Source organism: Schistocerca serialis, chromosome 1 (genome assembly GCF_023864345.2).
Source record: "Schistocerca serialis cubense isolate TAMUIC-IGC-003099 chromosome 1, iqSchSeri2.2, whole genome shotgun sequence".
In the NCBI taxonomy this organism is placed as follows: Eukaryota; Metazoa; Arthropoda; class Insecta; order Orthoptera; family Acrididae; genus Schistocerca; species Schistocerca serialis.
In genome coordinates, this window is record NC_064638.1 from 20,306,980 (window position 1) to 20,323,375 (window position 16,396).

General features: G+C 47.3%; 1 protein-coding gene across 5 annotated transcripts in view; it reads right to left on the reverse strand.

The window, feature by feature from the left end:
* Window positions 1-2,394: 2,394 nt before the first annotated feature.
* Window positions 2,395-16,396, reverse strand: part of LOC126460762 (carboxypeptidase E-like) — a 438,967-nt gene continuing 424,965 nt past the window's right edge. For all 5 annotated transcript variants that reach the window (XR_007585944.1, XM_050095944.1, XM_050095943.1 and 2 more), the window contains one exon: window positions 2,395-2,775. Coding sequence is in view for 1 of the 5 variants with exons in the window: in XM_050095943.1 (XP_049951900.1) it covers window positions 2,698-2,775 (78 nt within the window). In the remaining 4 variants the exon portion in view is untranslated. The remainder of the gene's footprint in view (window positions 2,776-16,396) is intronic.

Consider the following 16,396-nt stretch of genomic DNA (forward strand, 5'->3'; position numbering starts at 1 on the left):
GTGCTCTGTCAAACTCTTCACGCAGTATCATATCTTCCATGTCATCTTCATCTACATCCTCTTCCATTTCCATAATATTGTCCAAGTACATCTCCCTTGTACACGCACTCTATATGCTCCATCCATCTTTCTGCTTTCACGTCTTTGCTTAGGGTTGGTTTTCCATCTGAGATCTTGATATTCATTTCTCCACAGGTCTCTTTAATTTTCCTGTAGGCGGTATCTATCTTACGCCTACTGATATATGCCTCTACCCCCTTACATTTGTGCTCTAGCCATCCTTGCTTAGCCATTTTGCTGTTTCTGTAGATGTCATTTTTAAGACGTTTGTATTCCTTTTCGCCTGCTTCATTTACTGCATTTTTATATTTTCTCCTTTCATCTATTAAATTCAATATCTCTTCTGTTACCCAAGGATTTCTACTAGCCTTCATCTTTTTACCTAATTGATCCTCTGCGGCCTTCACCATTTCATGTCTCAAAGCTACCCATTCTTCTTCTACTGTATTTCTTTCCCCCATTCTTGTCAATGGTTCCCTAAAGCCATAAGACAAAATAAAAATGACCTTCAGGGAATGAAAAAGGCGATATGGGCTACTTTCTTCCATAAATCCTCCACAGATGACAACCGATGTTATGCACTCTGCCCACCTGGCAGAGGGCTGTTACTCAAGGTGGACCTACAGCCATAAACATTCTTTCCCATTTGCTGTGATGGTAGGATTCAAAATCCAAATGAAAATTTCAACAATTGTACATGGGAACAGATAGCAAAAACTGTTCTAGTAGGACTAAATACTTGGAAAATAGGTGCGCTAGGTGCTGTTCTATGTTTCAATGGCGGCGCAGTGTCAAGGCTTAATGTTACAGAACTGATGTGAGTGCCTGGTGGACTAAATATGCATAGAGCTCTAATAGCCATTGAACAAAGGAGAAAAATCGGTGTTGGAAAGCACCAAAGAAGCAAGAATGAGAAGAGGTGTGAAAAAGAGAAGGGAAACAAGATGAATATGGACCTGGGATGCATTAGTGCCGTGGAAGCAAGTTTTAACTTTAGCTTGATTTTCCGGAAGTTCAATTATTTCATGTTCTGGTAGACTTTGGCTAATAACTATTGAAAATAGGGAGCTGAAATTTTGTATACTGTGTTTAGAACTTGCTTAACTAAAAATTACACAACTCTTGTGACTTAACTTTGAAAATAAAATGCTTATTTGCAGAAAAACGCTGAATTCATTTCCAAATTTTTTTTACAATGGTAAAATTTTGTTGTACCACAATTTAAGACAGCACCACCTTTCGATAGCCCGCTTTAAAGACAATAGTGTAAAGGACTTACAGGCAAAAAAATAAACCTTCAATTTTGTTTGTATTTTAAGTAATGTGTACCTACAATCTACATACGTAATTAGCATGGTTTATTTCACTTGAAACAAAAAATACAATTAGAAAAAAGTGTGAGAGCTTAAGCGCGGCTTATTATTGCTATTGTTAGTGTGGACTTTGCTTTTCGCTCTTTAGCTGCAAGTGTAGAGAACTTTCAACCTCGTGATGTATTGGCTTATGTATTTATGTTGTGATCTTATTGACCTATATGGACACAAGTACGGTATTTGTACAACAACGAAGTGTTGGTAAGAGGGCGTTTTGATGTTTCAAACAATAATAAGACTGATGAAATGGACTTTTTGCCAATACTGACAATCGGTGAACGCGTACTTGTTTTCATTCTCTCTCCTCTCCCCCCCCCCCCCCCCCCCTCCAGCTTTATTTCATGCAGGTGTGAATTCCTCTTCCTGCTCCATCACCTGTGACTGAAATACCAGAAAATTGTGGCAAGTAGTGCAACATTACAACTTTTGCTTTAACTACTTTTATCGATGTTCCTTCCCGCCAAGCAACTGTGTAAAACTTGTCATCACTTTTTCATCTAAATTAAAAATCACACAACTGATCCTCTTTTCTCTGCTTTTGTTAAGTATTGAGAGGAGTTTATTGAAATTATTTACAAAAGTGCTACCTTGGCAGGAAATCCTCTTTCCGTTCAATTCGACTTTCGGAATAATTTACACATTTTTGTATTTATTTTCCTCAACATGAAACAGTAAAACGAAACATTTGGCATTCTGGTCTCTTAACTTACTCAGATGTGTATAGGATGACGGCTCCAGAAGCGGGAGCCGCCAATTTCTTCAGGTCATCTGCCGGCATTGTTGTGAATTCAGTACAGTTGTACCACCTGGGATGCGTAGCACAATCCATTGGAAATAAAGTAACAAACGTCACAACAAAACAGTACCAGTCAATAATAGACAACCGAACAATTCCACATCGTAGCATCCTACGTTACTTGTGGAACTTAAGCGTCTATATTTTTCAATAATATCTCGAGAGTGCTTCGGAAACAACATTTTATTTCGAATAATTTAAGAACGTTAACAATCTGTGTGGCTCACAATATGTTTCTCTAGTTGGAAAATACAACTCAGTACATGCAATTTGTGATGACTTTTTAATCTGTAGAAGGTGTGAATTAATGGCATCACAAATAGTGTAGTAAATAAGATTAAGTACCAGGGAAATGGTGTTGTGCGATCAAAGTTTGCACAGTTGCTACAGATCTGTGTTGGAGAGAAGGTGTCGCTGAAAGGGAAGTGTGAGGGCAGGGCAGGGCAGGGCGTGGCAGCGCCGGCTGGCTCAGAGAGCGGCGGGCCCCCTCTGGCGAGCAGACGCCCACGGCCACAGCTGATCCGCCAGCTCCAGGTCCGCCGGCACCTGCAACGAAATGGAGCAAGTGAAGGCATGCAACCAGTACACAAACCGGGCAGCAATGGTTCAAAGGGCTCTGAGCACTGCTGTGGTCATCAGTCCCCTAGAACTTGGAACTACTTAAACCTAACTAACCTAAGGACATCACACACATCCGTGCCCGAGGCAGGATTGGAACCTGCGACCGTAGCGAGCAATTGTACAGATCGACGGGCGTGAAAGAGAGACAGTGGCTGAGCAAGCAGCTGCAAAGGGCGGCAGCGTCATCCCCGTCGCAACACCGAGGATAACCCCTCACTCCTCTGCAGAGGCTGGTCTTGGCACGTACCGTGAGAAAGCAACTTCAAATTGACGATGGCTGAAAAGGCCGTTGCCGGTGGCGGCGCTCTGCTGCGAGACGGCCTCACCTCCCGCAGGAATACGCGGTCCTGCCGCGTGGTGCGGTGTCCACACGTCCAGTTAGCCGCACTGCACGGACTCGGAGTCGTAGTGGCGCGGCTGCAGCGTGCCGCCGTCTTTTTATAACGACAACCCGACACAAATGGATTCCCGACGCACCACATCCCAATCGGCGTCCATCTGACCCACAGCAGGCCGCGGATCGGGCCACAGAAGACGTCGGACACGGCCCACAACAGACTGTGGATTTGACCCACACACCACACCGTGGATACGGTCTACAGCTGACCGTGGATTTCGTCCACGGTAGACCACGGATCGACTCGTGGCGCTCTGCGAAGGTGACACGTGTCTTTTTGTCGAGCATTCGATTCTCGAGTACAACTAATATTTAGCTATTCTGGAGCTGGGTTTTGATTTGGAAATTTGTACGATTTTGTTTTGTTCTTCGAGAAGAGTCTGGAGCCCAACGGATCTGAGGCTCTCGTTCTACGTGGCAGTTTTGACCAGAGACTGTGTGCTGATCCCTGTTTCGACCCGTCCCGTGGTTCGTGCCTTAGGGTGTCAGGCTGCAACACAACAGAAGTAATTAATGTTGCATTGTATTTTAATCTTATTAATTTTGTCATTTCAACTGTAACAGCCGTGTAGTTGGTTTTACTTATCAGTAGAGTCGCAACACGGCTCGTAGCGGGCCCGGGCCAGTGGAACGAGCGACAGAGGGGGGAGGAGGTGCGGCCCGCCCACACAGCACTTCCCAGCAGACGGGCGGGGCCGCGCTCTACCGTGCCAGTGGCGTGCAGTGTGCTTTCCGGAGACGCGAGCTCAAACCCCTACGCACTGTCCACACTTAGGTTTCCCGTGGTTTCCTAGAATTTTTAAGCCGAACGACGGTTCCTTCAACAAAGCCGTTGCCGATACCTGGGTGCGCCTCCCTAGTGTCGTACGAGTGCTCCCATCTCTAATGTCCACACTGTGGACGAGCTCGCCCTCCCGCGTTACAAAAGCACGCGAGCTTTTTTTGATACTTTGCGAAACATTCAAGTCTTCACAAAGCGCCAAGGAACAACTGACTGCGACAGTTACAAATAAAATAACAGTAGGAAGGTAATACAGAAATGAGTAGCTCGCCCTAAATACGGAACTAATGCAAAATGAGATTGTCACATTTAAGAAAGAACAAATCTGATTTTCATCCCTTAGTTTTCTCACTAATATAGACCAGAAGGTACTGGTGAAACTTAAGGAAAAAAGTGACACTTATTTATACATTAATACCGAGCGAGGATACTGTCCTAGGTGATTAAATTTGTAGTAGTGCCGCCATAGATACTATGTGCAGGAAGTGAAGAAAGGTCCGTGCTTTTCAAGTGAAGGACGCTGGGCAAAAGTCGAATCTCTTTTTCGCTGTGCCAGGTTGTTGCCACAAGTCTGTCTGATGGGCATTTTTCGACACGTGAAAACCCCTTAGGCAAAACGCTCTGTCTCCATTTATAAGGTCACTGCTTGCTCAACAGCACCAACCCAACAGCTGAAAGTACACGCCACAATAACAGTGGTACGTTCTGCAGTGGCACGTTTGTTCGACTGCTGCAGGCGCGTGCGACGCCCACGCTCTGCACGACGCACTCTGGGGATCCCCGTGGTGTGGCCAACGTCGGACGCGTCACAGCCAGAGGCAATACGCAGAAACCGGCCTCGCGCAAACCCACACCCTAAAGGGCCCTACTCCCACATTGTGCTCCAAACACACAATTCACATCGTGTTTCTGCAGGGTACGATCAATCCGCATTCTCCGTAACGCAAAAAGGCCGTAGATTTATGTTTCTACCGAAATATTTCGGCTTCATTTGATGACTCATTCGACAATTTCGCCGTTTTCTTGGGACTCGCTGGACGGTGCTTCTCGGTCGAGTCTAACTGAAAATTTCGATGACTCACACTCCAGCATTTGCTTAAGATTGAACGTTTCCGTGGCTCGGAGTGCTGTGATCACTCGCACCGAGAAATTTTTGGACGACGCAGCTTTATCCGTGTTAAGGAGAAGTTTTAAGTTTTCGCAGACGCCCAAGGACGTGACTATTCTCGGTCGTATAATGCTGCTGCGTTCCTGTCTTTTTCTAAGCAGTTTTGTACTCGCTTCTTTCGTCGGTGAACTGAAATACACTGGAGGAAGAAAATCTCAGTACGAAGAAGGAGTTGTCCGACATAAACGAAAGTTTATTGGCTTGGCGCCAGCAGTACGGTAGTGGCGCCAGTAGCGCCACTATGAGGGCACAAATCAGGTTTGCTTCAAACACGCGTGAGCGTTGACTTACCTTTGAGACTGCACACGTTGACTTGGCGTCAGTCAAGGACGCCTTTAAGGTGACGAAGACGCCGTTACCGGCACCTCAGTGAGTTCGGACGAGGTCGTGTAACGGGGCTACGAGAAGCCGGATGTTCCTTCTGCGATAGTGCAGAAAGACTCGGAGGGAAGGCAGCCGCTGTACGTGACTGCCTTCCGAGAAGAAGACCGTCGCGATCGGCGCGCCGTGCTGCGTGTCTCAGCACCCCCAGCAGTGACACGACGAGAGCAGATCCGAGCCAGATCCGCTGTTGCGTGCACTCCACACACACACCCCAAATCACCGCCATTTGCGGCCTCACTGGAGGACAGGCTGGATGCCAGTTGTTTATTCTGACGAAACCCAGTGCCAGTGACGGCGAGTTGAGAGCCTGCAACCATCGTGTCTGCAAGCTGGACACACTGGACCCACGCTTGCAGTTACGACCTGCAGAGTAATTTAGTATGACCGCAGGAAGCACTACGCGCACTGACTGCAAATTTGTACGCCAGTCTGGCGATTCGAGTTGTCGTGTTGCCATTCACGAGCAGCGTCCCAGAGGGTGTTTTCGCTCGCCCACATAGCACTGTCTTCACCCGACCCGCCCTACACACTGAGGACTTGTCGCCTCGGGCTGCTCCATCACCAGATAGATCTGCCTGCAATCGAGCGCACGCGGCACACCGTCGGACGGCAACCCCGGCGTCATCCACAAACAGCGTCGACCGTCGCTGCATTGACTGACCGAGCGCAAGAGGAATGCAACTCCCAACTCACATACTGACACCCGGAATATGTACAACACAATGCGCGCACAGTTGCATGCTTGCATTCGACATTCTGGCTGTTACACCGGTTATTAATGTACCAGCAATGGCTTATCTCGTGTGAACGACTTAAATATGTCACCTAGAAAAATGTATTCTAGAAATTTTATTGCTCTACATTAATAATTGTTTGGCGCTGCGTTTTTTCCGTTAATGTATTTGTGCTATTACACAAAGTTTCTCCTTAGCTGCCTTCGTCGTGCATGCACACGTTTTCCCAACTTGTGTGGCCACCCTTTCAGAGATGTCAATTCCTCTTGAGGTGAGCTGCCTACTGTGGTATTCGTGATCACAATCTCTACAGAGACGCAGTGCCTCGGTACTGTATTCCACTTTTTTGGACGTTGATACGTCTGGCCGTTTCAGTTAAACTTCAACCCATAGTTCATCATTACCAAATTGTGATTTGAGTCTATTTCTGCTATTCGGTACTCCTTACAAACGAATATTTGCTTTCTGAATCTGTGCCTCGCCGTGACATAATCCAGCTGTTTTCTACCCGAGTCTCCAGGCCTTTTTCTAAGTAGAGTATACCTCCTCTTGTGACTTTTGAACAGCGTATTTGCTATTACCAGACTGAGGTTTACTCCAGAACTCTATTAGTCTCTCTCCTGTCTCATTCCTCCCCCGTGACATATCTTCAGTTTCTTCCCATCTCACAGGCATTCACTGTCCCCTGATTATTGGATTATCATCTCCCTTTACGTACTGATTTACCTCTATCTGTCTCTTCATGTTCTGCTTGTGACGTCGGAATGTATAACTGAATTACGGTTGGTTTTGTCTCCACTCTGATGAGAACAACTCTATTACTATATTGTTCGAATTAATTGAGTCTGCGACCTACCATTCTATTCATAACGAATTCTACTCCCGCTAGATCATTTTCTGCTGCAGCTGATGTTATCCTGTGTTCATGTGATAAGAAATGCTTATCTTTCCACTCACCCTCACTCCAGCGGCAGCACCGCGAGAAATGAGTGCTGGAACACGAACGCAGGTGCCAGCCCAGCCTGGAGGCTGCGCTGCTGTGTGTGGCCACGAACGACAGTGCCCTCAACAAGTTGCGAGCGTCAGTCGTGGCCACAACAGCGAGCGCTCTGTGTATCTCTGAGGGCATCGCTGTAGGTCGCAGTTGACTGAATTTCAAAGTTGGCTAATTGTTGGTGTTCGCACGCTGCGTGCGTCCAAAACCGAGGGAGCCGAACTGCTCGGTGTTTCGAGAGGCACCGTATCGAAGATTTATATCGCGTATAGGGAAAGAAGTTAGGTTTGTGGTTTGTCCAATCTCTATATATTTAGAGTGAGCCTTTGCATTTTCTAGATTCCCTGACACGTTCAAATTTCTGTCATTCCACGCTCCGTCTCGTGGAACGTCACCCTTTCCTACTTCTTCAGTCTCTTGCCCACGTTCACCTCCCCCGCTAGCAGTCCTCTCTCGGAGGCCCAAATGGGGCACTAATCGGCAAATCTTTACCAATGAAGAGGACATCGTGATATTTTTTTCCTTCAGTTGCAGGCCACACGATCTGTGTGTATTTCCGGCAGTGACTGCGGTTGGAAGGCCTTTCGCCCCGCCCTTCACACGCGGCCATCCGGCAGCGCGGATGCGCAGCTGGGGAGGGGAGCGCGCAAACAGCTGACGCCTCGCTTAGCCTCGCCAGTGTCACTATTGACTTGCGTGCTACTGCGCTATTTCTGCTATAAAAATGACTTTCGACGTGGAACTTTTCACGACTGAAGTAGAACGTCGCCCTCTAATTTGGAGTTCGAGAAACAAGCATTACAGTAATAAGATTGAAAAACGTAATGCTTGGGAGGAGATGTGTAAGAACTTTGTTCCTGACTTCGAAAATAAAACAGTTTCGGAGAAAAACGAAAGTGGTATGTATTATTCTGTTCATTTATCATTAACATATATCTTATATTTTTGGGAACATTTTGGGTAAACAGTGCTCTTTTCCTGTTACAATTTTCATAAGAAACCGTCTAGAGCGCAAACTTTGTTTTAATTTTCATAAGCAGTAACAGCACCTGGAGGCATCCGTAGCACATGCTCCGTTCCACGCCAGCTGTGGTATTGCCTGAAGATATCCACCTATGGATTGAAACTAGTTGCTAATAAGTAAATAATTCAAGAACTTAGTCGCATTTATTATTGTTATAATACCGTCAACCGGTTTCAGCACGACGTAGGGGTCATCTTCTGGGCGTTTACACCATTGGTCGACTGCTGGTGGTGTCACTCCTGTCTACATAACGTCAGGAAACTATGAAATAACAGGTTGGCGGTATTATAACAATAATAAATGCGATTAAGACTGTTCTTGAATTATTGATTAATCATACTAATCGCTGCTTCTGTCCACAACCATGTTGTCCAAAAACAAAATAGTTGCTGATAAATTCAAAAGTTTGCAATCTAGACTGTTTTTTTTTATAAAAATTAGAATACATTTTATATCTTGCTCATTTCCCAAATAAGAGTACCTTCACTGCTAACAAAGTAATCAGCAAATTTGTCTCGTACACTCACGGCATAGTGGCTTCTTACGGGCATGGTGCTCTGTACATGGTCCAACCCAATAATTTCTAATGTTTCTTTTCTCTCTGTCAAATTTTTTTCACTGTACGGACGTTGGCATGTTTTCTTCCTGACAAGTGTCTCGCACATTTTTGATATAGTTGAAATGCTACATTTGAAGGAATACTGTAGCTCTGTAAATGTACAGCCTGTAGCGAGGTACCTCAAATCAGATAGTTTAGTTTTTTTGCAGCAACATAGTTACAGAAGAAGTGGAAAAACATACGTGACTGTTACAGAAGAGAACTCAACAAGAGAAGCCTCAAAAAGTGGGTCTCCTGCAGAAACCAACAAAAAATACGTATATTTCGATATGCTTAATTTCCGATCACCTGTCACTGCCACTAAACCACCAGAATTGGAAGCAACCGATGCACGTACTGATGCAGCAAATAATTCTGATGTACAGCATGGAGTTGCCTCCAGTTCCCGTAAGAAACAAAAGATGACACACGAGGAGGAATTATTTCAGGTACTTCCAGCAAAGATCAAGAAAAAAACGCATCAACGGTCGAAGCAGATTTTCTACTATCATTATTAGATGATTTGAAATCTGTGCCACAACATTTGAAAATGGACGATAAATGTGAAATAATGTCAGTTTTGAGGAAGCACAGCAGGCAGGTCTTACAGTTCACTAGACAACTATAATTTTCAGTTCACTTCACAAATACCAATGCCTGTATACTCATATTCACCCATAACCGTACCTGCATCTAATCCAAGCCCACGTACATCAAATCGTGATGCCACACTTTCATCTGTATCATCTGATTCACCAGTGGTCACTGTCTGGGTAGCGAAATATCACATTTTTGGCTTAACTGTATTTTAATACTACGCATTGGAGCGAATTACTGATAAACCAACTTTAAGAATAACGATATATGTAAAATAAGCATTTTATTTACCTTAAAGTAATCTTTAGTCTTTGCTCTGGTGAAATACTGTTCCTCATTTGCGTATTTTGCCTTGTGTGATTTGGCCTCAGCGTAGCACATAATTCATCAAAAGATGTCACAGACATTCTGAAATAGTTAAATGAATTTTGCAGGGTTGTCCGTTTTCCTTTCGAGTATTCAGTAGGGGATGAATCCAGTATTTTCTTTGACGTCGGCCTGCGTCTGTATTTCCTTTTCAAGAACAGAGCGCAAAGCAACACTTGCTCGTCAGAATCCGTTTCGGAGCTGGCTGGCACGAGCGCACAGACAGCTCCCGCCACAGAGCAGCTGCTTGCTACCTGGCGCTTCAGCGGCACGGTTCAGCCGCGCGACAGTCGCGCGTTGCACCGGTTGAACCGGTGACGAAATTTCCAGTGTGAAAGCAGCTTTAGGGCGAGGCTGCCCTAAACCTCCGTTCTCTTTAACAAGGCCATTGCCGATCGTATTAATTGGTTCATAATATGTATCGTAAATAGTAACTGCAATAGATATACTCACAATACATGCAGATCTGTTTTATGGAAATAAACCAATTGTTCACGTTCCTACAAATGAAGGATGTAATGCTGAAGTCGTTATTAACTGTGAACGCCATACTGAAGCAAAATTATTTCACGATTAATAAAGCTAATGCACATAAATTGCTTAGACAAAGTGGCTGCGTTGACTAAGTCCGACAGGAATGTCTGGCGATGTGGGGTCAGTGGCTGTCGCACAGTGCCTTCCTTCCCTTTCCTCGCCGCCTTCCGCTCGGCGGGCTGCCGAGTGTGGCAGGCGTATAGTCCGCCTGCGTTCTGCTACTGTACCGCATATTAGGACGCCTTCCCGTCCTTCCGCGAGTGGAGCAGGGCAGTGAGGGCGCTGTTGTCTTAGCGATCCCCACGTTAGTGATGCGTGGGGGGTTGTAGCATATTCCTAGGGCCGTCACCTACACTAGGTTCTAGAAACGTAGTAAGCAGGTTTTCACGGGACAGTTTGCGTCTGTGTGGAAGCGCCTGCCAGCTGAGTTCTCTCAGCAGTCCCCCACGAGCCAAACAAACCTGCCTCCATTTGTCTAGGTGCAGCACCCCCGTTAGTCCTGGCCAGTACGGCTCCTACACACTCGAGCGGTGTTGTACGACGGGTCGGGTCGGCCGAGTGTCCCGTTTCGTTTTGAAGACGGCCAGCACCTCAGCAGTGACCCGGGGTCTCGCGCCTCCTGCTACCTGACAGTCCCTGGGGCAGGCCGCCGCATCGATGCCGCCCCTGACGTCAGCACATCGATCGGTGACGTCAGCGACGCGGCAGCTGAGCGTCTGCGGACACTGCGCGGCGTGGCGGTAGGCGTGGGAAAAACCGACCGGTTAAAACCGACGGCGATACTTTAGCGCTGAATAACCGGTGTTTTTCGGTATTTCTTTGGTCTCACTTGTAACAGGTTTTTAAAATTTTTCACTAATAACAGCAAAAAATCGGCATATGAGTTTCCCACAGCAGAAGCGCAATTTTTTTTTATTTTTAGGTAACAATTTTTTAAATAAAACTATTTTTACAAATGCAGAATGTTCATTTTTAAAATTTCTGTTGCTTTGAAATATTGGGTAGTTATATGGGATGAAGAATGTGGTCAATGCTATTTTAGTAACAATGCCAACTGTTGGAAACTAGCAACAAACACAGTATTGCTGGGACAATAACGTACCTGTTGCTGTGTGGTGTGGCCTGTTACACGGTACGCAAGTGTGTGCAGTGAACGAGACCTGGCCTGTGCTGCTGTTTTTCGTTCTCGTCTTCAGATGGTCGTACTGCAGAACGGAGCGATACTTTGTAAGTATTTTGCGAAGCACAGTAGCAGTGAAGTAGAACGCAGCATTCGCTTTATAAGATTAATAACGGGAGGGCGCATAACATATTTGCGACACGAAGTAAGCGGAAAACATCCAGAATGTGCCTTGGGAGAGAAAGTAAATTTGATTGGTACACCTAAAATGTTACTGATCTACTATAAACATTCGATAACAACTGAAGCCTTACTTCTGTGTTTGCTTTCGGGTGAAAAACTGACAGCATCGAAAAGTGACGTCACAGGGAAGTCAGTAACTCGTGACCTCGCACAAAATCGGTTATTTTGACCGATTTGTAACAGTCAGGTTAAACTGGACACGGAAAATAACGGTGTAACCGAAAACCGGTCGATTCGGCAATAGCCGGCATCCCTGCGTGGCGGTGCTGCGTACCTCGAAGCATTCTGTGGTGGCGCCCCGCTGAGGCCGATCGGCACAAGACGTGCAAAGCACGGCTCGTGCGACGCTCAGCTCGCTGCTTTCTCGCGCCATAACCTACGAACCGCGGACGAAGGGCAACAGGCACGTCGTATGTTCCTAGATTTCCGGAAAGCGTCGACACGGTGACCCACTGTAGACTGTTTAACCGATGTCCGATCTTACGGGACTGGTTCACAGATATGTGAGTGGTTGGTAAAGTAGTAGAACTCAGTGCGTTGTCCTTGAGGACCAGTGTTCGTCAGTGACGAGGGCATCGTCAGGGGTGCCCCAGGGAAGTGCGGTAGGACTGTTCTATTAGTCTGTGCACAGGAATGAAGTTACCGACAGGGTGAGCAGAGGCTGTCTGCTGACGGTGCTGTATTCTTCGTCATCGAGCGACTTTAGGAGGATACAGGATGACTGGAGAAAAATTTATAGCTGGAGTGATGAATGACAGTCAGGTCTACACGTAGAAAAACGTAAGTTAATGCAGGCGAGTAAGAAAAACAACCCTGTAGTGTTGGAATATTGTGTTAGCGCTGTGATGCTCGACCCGGCGACGCCGTTCAAATACACTCCTGGAAATGGAAAAAAGAACACATTGACACCGGTGTGTCAGACCCACCATGCTTGCTTCGGACACTGCGGGAGGGCTGTACAAGCAATGATCACACGCACGGCACAGCGGACACACCAGGAACCGCGGTGTTGGCCGTCGAATGGCGCTAGCTGCGCAGCATTTGTGCACCGCCGCCGTCAGTGTCAGCCAGTTTGCCGTGGCATACGGAGCTCCATCGCAGTCTTTAACACTGGTAGCATGCCGCGACAGCGTGGACGTGAACCGTATGTGCAGTTGACGGACTTTGAGCGAGGGCGTATAGTGGGCATGCGGGAGGCCGGGTGGACGTACCGCCGAATTGCTCAACACGTGGGGCGTGAGGTCTCCACAGTACATCGATGTTGTCGCCAGTGGTCGGCGGAAGGTGCACGTGCCCGTCGACCTGGGACCGGACCGCAGCGACACACGGATGCACGCCAAGACCGTAGGATCCTACGCAGTGCCGTAGGGGACCGCACCGCCACTTCCCAGCAAATTAGGGACACTGTTGCTCCTGGGGTATCGGCGAGGACCATTCGCAACCGTCTCCATGAAGCTGGGCTACGGTCCCGCACACCGTTAGGCCGTCTTCCGCTCACGCCCCAACATCGTGCAGCCCGCCTCCAGTGGTGTCGCGACAGGCGTGAATGGAGGGACGAATGGAGACGTGTCGTCTTCAGCGATGAGAGTCGCTTCTGCCTTGGTGCCAATGATGGTCGTATGCGTGTTTGGCGCCGTGCAGGTGAGCGCCACAATCAGGACTGCATACGACCGAGGCACACAGGGCCAACACCCCGCATCATGGTGTGGGGAGCGATCTCCTACACTAGCCGTACACCACTGGTGATCGTCGAGGGGACACTGAATAGTGCACGGTACATCCAAACCGTCATCGAACCCATCGTTCTACCATTCCTAGACCGGCAAGGGAACTTGCTGTTCCAACAGGACAATGCACGTCCGCATGTATCCCGTGCCACCCAACGTGCTCTAGAAGGTGTAAGTCAACTACCCTGGCCAGCAAGATCTCCGGATCTGTCCCCCATTGAGCATGTTTGGGACTGGATGAAGCGTCGTCTCACGCGGTCTGCACGTCCAGCACGAACGCTGGTCCAACTGAGGCGCCAGGTGGAAATGGCATGGCAAGCCGTTCCACAGGACTACATCCAGCATCTCTACGATCGTCTCCATGGGAGAATAGCAGCCTGCATTGCTGCGAAAGGTGGATATACACTGTACTAGTGCCGACATTGTGCATGCTCTGTTGCCTGTGTCTATGTGCCTGTGGTTCTGTCAGTGTGATCATGTGATGTATCTGACCCCAGGAATGTGTCAATAAAGTTTCCCCTTCCTGGGACAATGAATTCACGGTGTTCTTATTTCAATTTCCAGGAGTGTATGTAGGCGTAACGTTGCAAAGCGATACGAAACGGAAGGAGCACGTAAGGACGGTAGTAGTGAAGGCGAATGGTCGATTTGGGTTTACTAGGAGACTTTTAGAAAGGTGGAGCTCAGCTGTAAAGGGCTCCGCGTATAGAACTCTGGTGCGGGCCATTCGTGACTGCTGCTCGAGTGCCTGGGACTAACGAAGACACCGGAGCTACTCTAATGCGGGGTGCAGATCTCTCGCCGGTAGATTCGGCCATCACGAGAGTGTTACGAGATCTTTTGTGGACTCGAAACTGAATCGCTAGAGGGAAGACGACGTTCATTTCGCGAGATACTGCGGCTTTTGCAGCTGAGTGCAGAACGATTTTACTGCCGGTAACGTTAATTTCGCGTAAGGATGCGAAAAGGAGACAAGTTAGCATCGTACAGAGGCAGACAGATAGTCGCTTCTTCCTTTGCTCCCTTTACAAGAGGAATAGGAGAGGAAATGACTAGTTAGGCTTCGGCACAAACCGTACCGTGAGTTCCAGAGTATGTGTGTAAGTGTAGACGTGCAAACATTCCACAATGTGACGTACGCGCAGGCTTCCGGCGAAACGGAGTATTACCGCCGTCAAGTTGTCTCGGCACGGAAGTAAAAGACGCAGATAGCGGAAGGGTAGGCGAGGGGGAAGGGATGGCGGCGGGGCGGCGAACAGCGGCGTCGTCTGCCGACGTCACAAACTGACCTGCTGCAACGTGCCACTGGTCTGCTCCACAAGCTCATTATGGACTCTGTTTTGGCCATTAATAAACTCTACTACCGTCACTGCTAGGTTCTTTTTAGTAGTGTGCGTGGCGATTCATTCACCCTTGCCACGTGTTCCGTTGCGTGTTGCGCGACTTTACATCAGGCGTTATCTCGACAGCTTAGCTGAGCCGATGAGGAGACGTGTGGCGCCCGCTCCGAGACGTGTGGCGCACCAGCCACGTGCGCCTACAGCAGCAGGCGCCAGCGTGGCCTACACTGCCCACGTGTCACTGCTCGATGAAATTTGGACGACACTTACAAACAATTGCTATTCTATACCGCGCGAGGTAACTGAAAGAAACGCGTAGTGAGACGAACAGAAATGACGCTTTTATTAGGACTCAATAATTACACCGACCTCCCCCCATGAACCATGGACCTTGCCGTTGGTGGGGAGGCTTGCGTGCCTCAATGATGCAGATAGCCGTACCGTAGGTGCAACACAACGGAGGGGTATCTGTTGAGAGGCCAGACAAACGTGTGGTTCCTGAAGAGGGGCAGCAGCCTTTTCAGTAGTTGCAGGGCAAAAGTCTGGATGATTGACTGATCTGGCCTTGTAACACCAACCAAAACGGCCTTGCTGTTGTGGTACTGCGAACGGCTGAAAGCAAGGGAAACTACAGCCGTAATTTTCCCCGAGGGCATGCAGCTTTACTGTATGATTAAATGATGATGGCGTCCTCTTGGGTAAAATATTCCGGAGGTAAAATACTCCCCTATTCGGATCTCCGGGCGGGGACTACTCAAGAGGACGTCGTTATCAGGAGAAAGAAAACTGGCATTCTACGGAAAGGAGTGTGGAATGTCAGATCCCTTAATCGGGCAGGTAGGTTAGAAAATTTAAAAAGGCAAATAGATAGGTTAAAGTTAGATATAGTGGGAATTAGTGAAGTTCGGAGACGGGAGGAACAAGACTTCTGGTCAGGTGAATACAGGCTTTTAAATACAAAATCAAACAGGGGTAATGCAGGAGTAGGTTTAATAATGAATAAAAAAAATAGGAGTGCGGGTAAGCTACTACAAACAGCATAGTGAACGTATTATAGCGGCCAAGATAGACACGAAGCCCATGCCTACTACAGTAGTACAAGTTTATATGCCAACTAGCTCTGCAGACGACGAAGAAATTGATGAAATGTATGATGAGATAAAAGAAATTATCCAGGTGGTGAAGGGAGACGAAAATTTAATAGTCATGGGTCACTGGAATTCGACAGTAGGAAAAGGGAGAGAAGGAAACATAGTAGGTGAATATGAATTGGGGCTAAGAAATGAAAGAGGAAGTCGTGTGGTAGAATTTTGCACAGAGCACAACATAATCATAGCTAACACTTGGTTCAAGAATCATAAAAGAAGGTTGTATACATGGAAGAATCCTGCAGATACTAAAAGGTATCAGATAGATTATATAATGGTAAGACAGAGATTTAGGAACCAGGTTTTAAATTGTAAGACATTTCGAGGGGAAGATGTGGACTCTGACCACAATCTATTGGTTATGAACTAGATTAAAACTGAAGAAATTGCA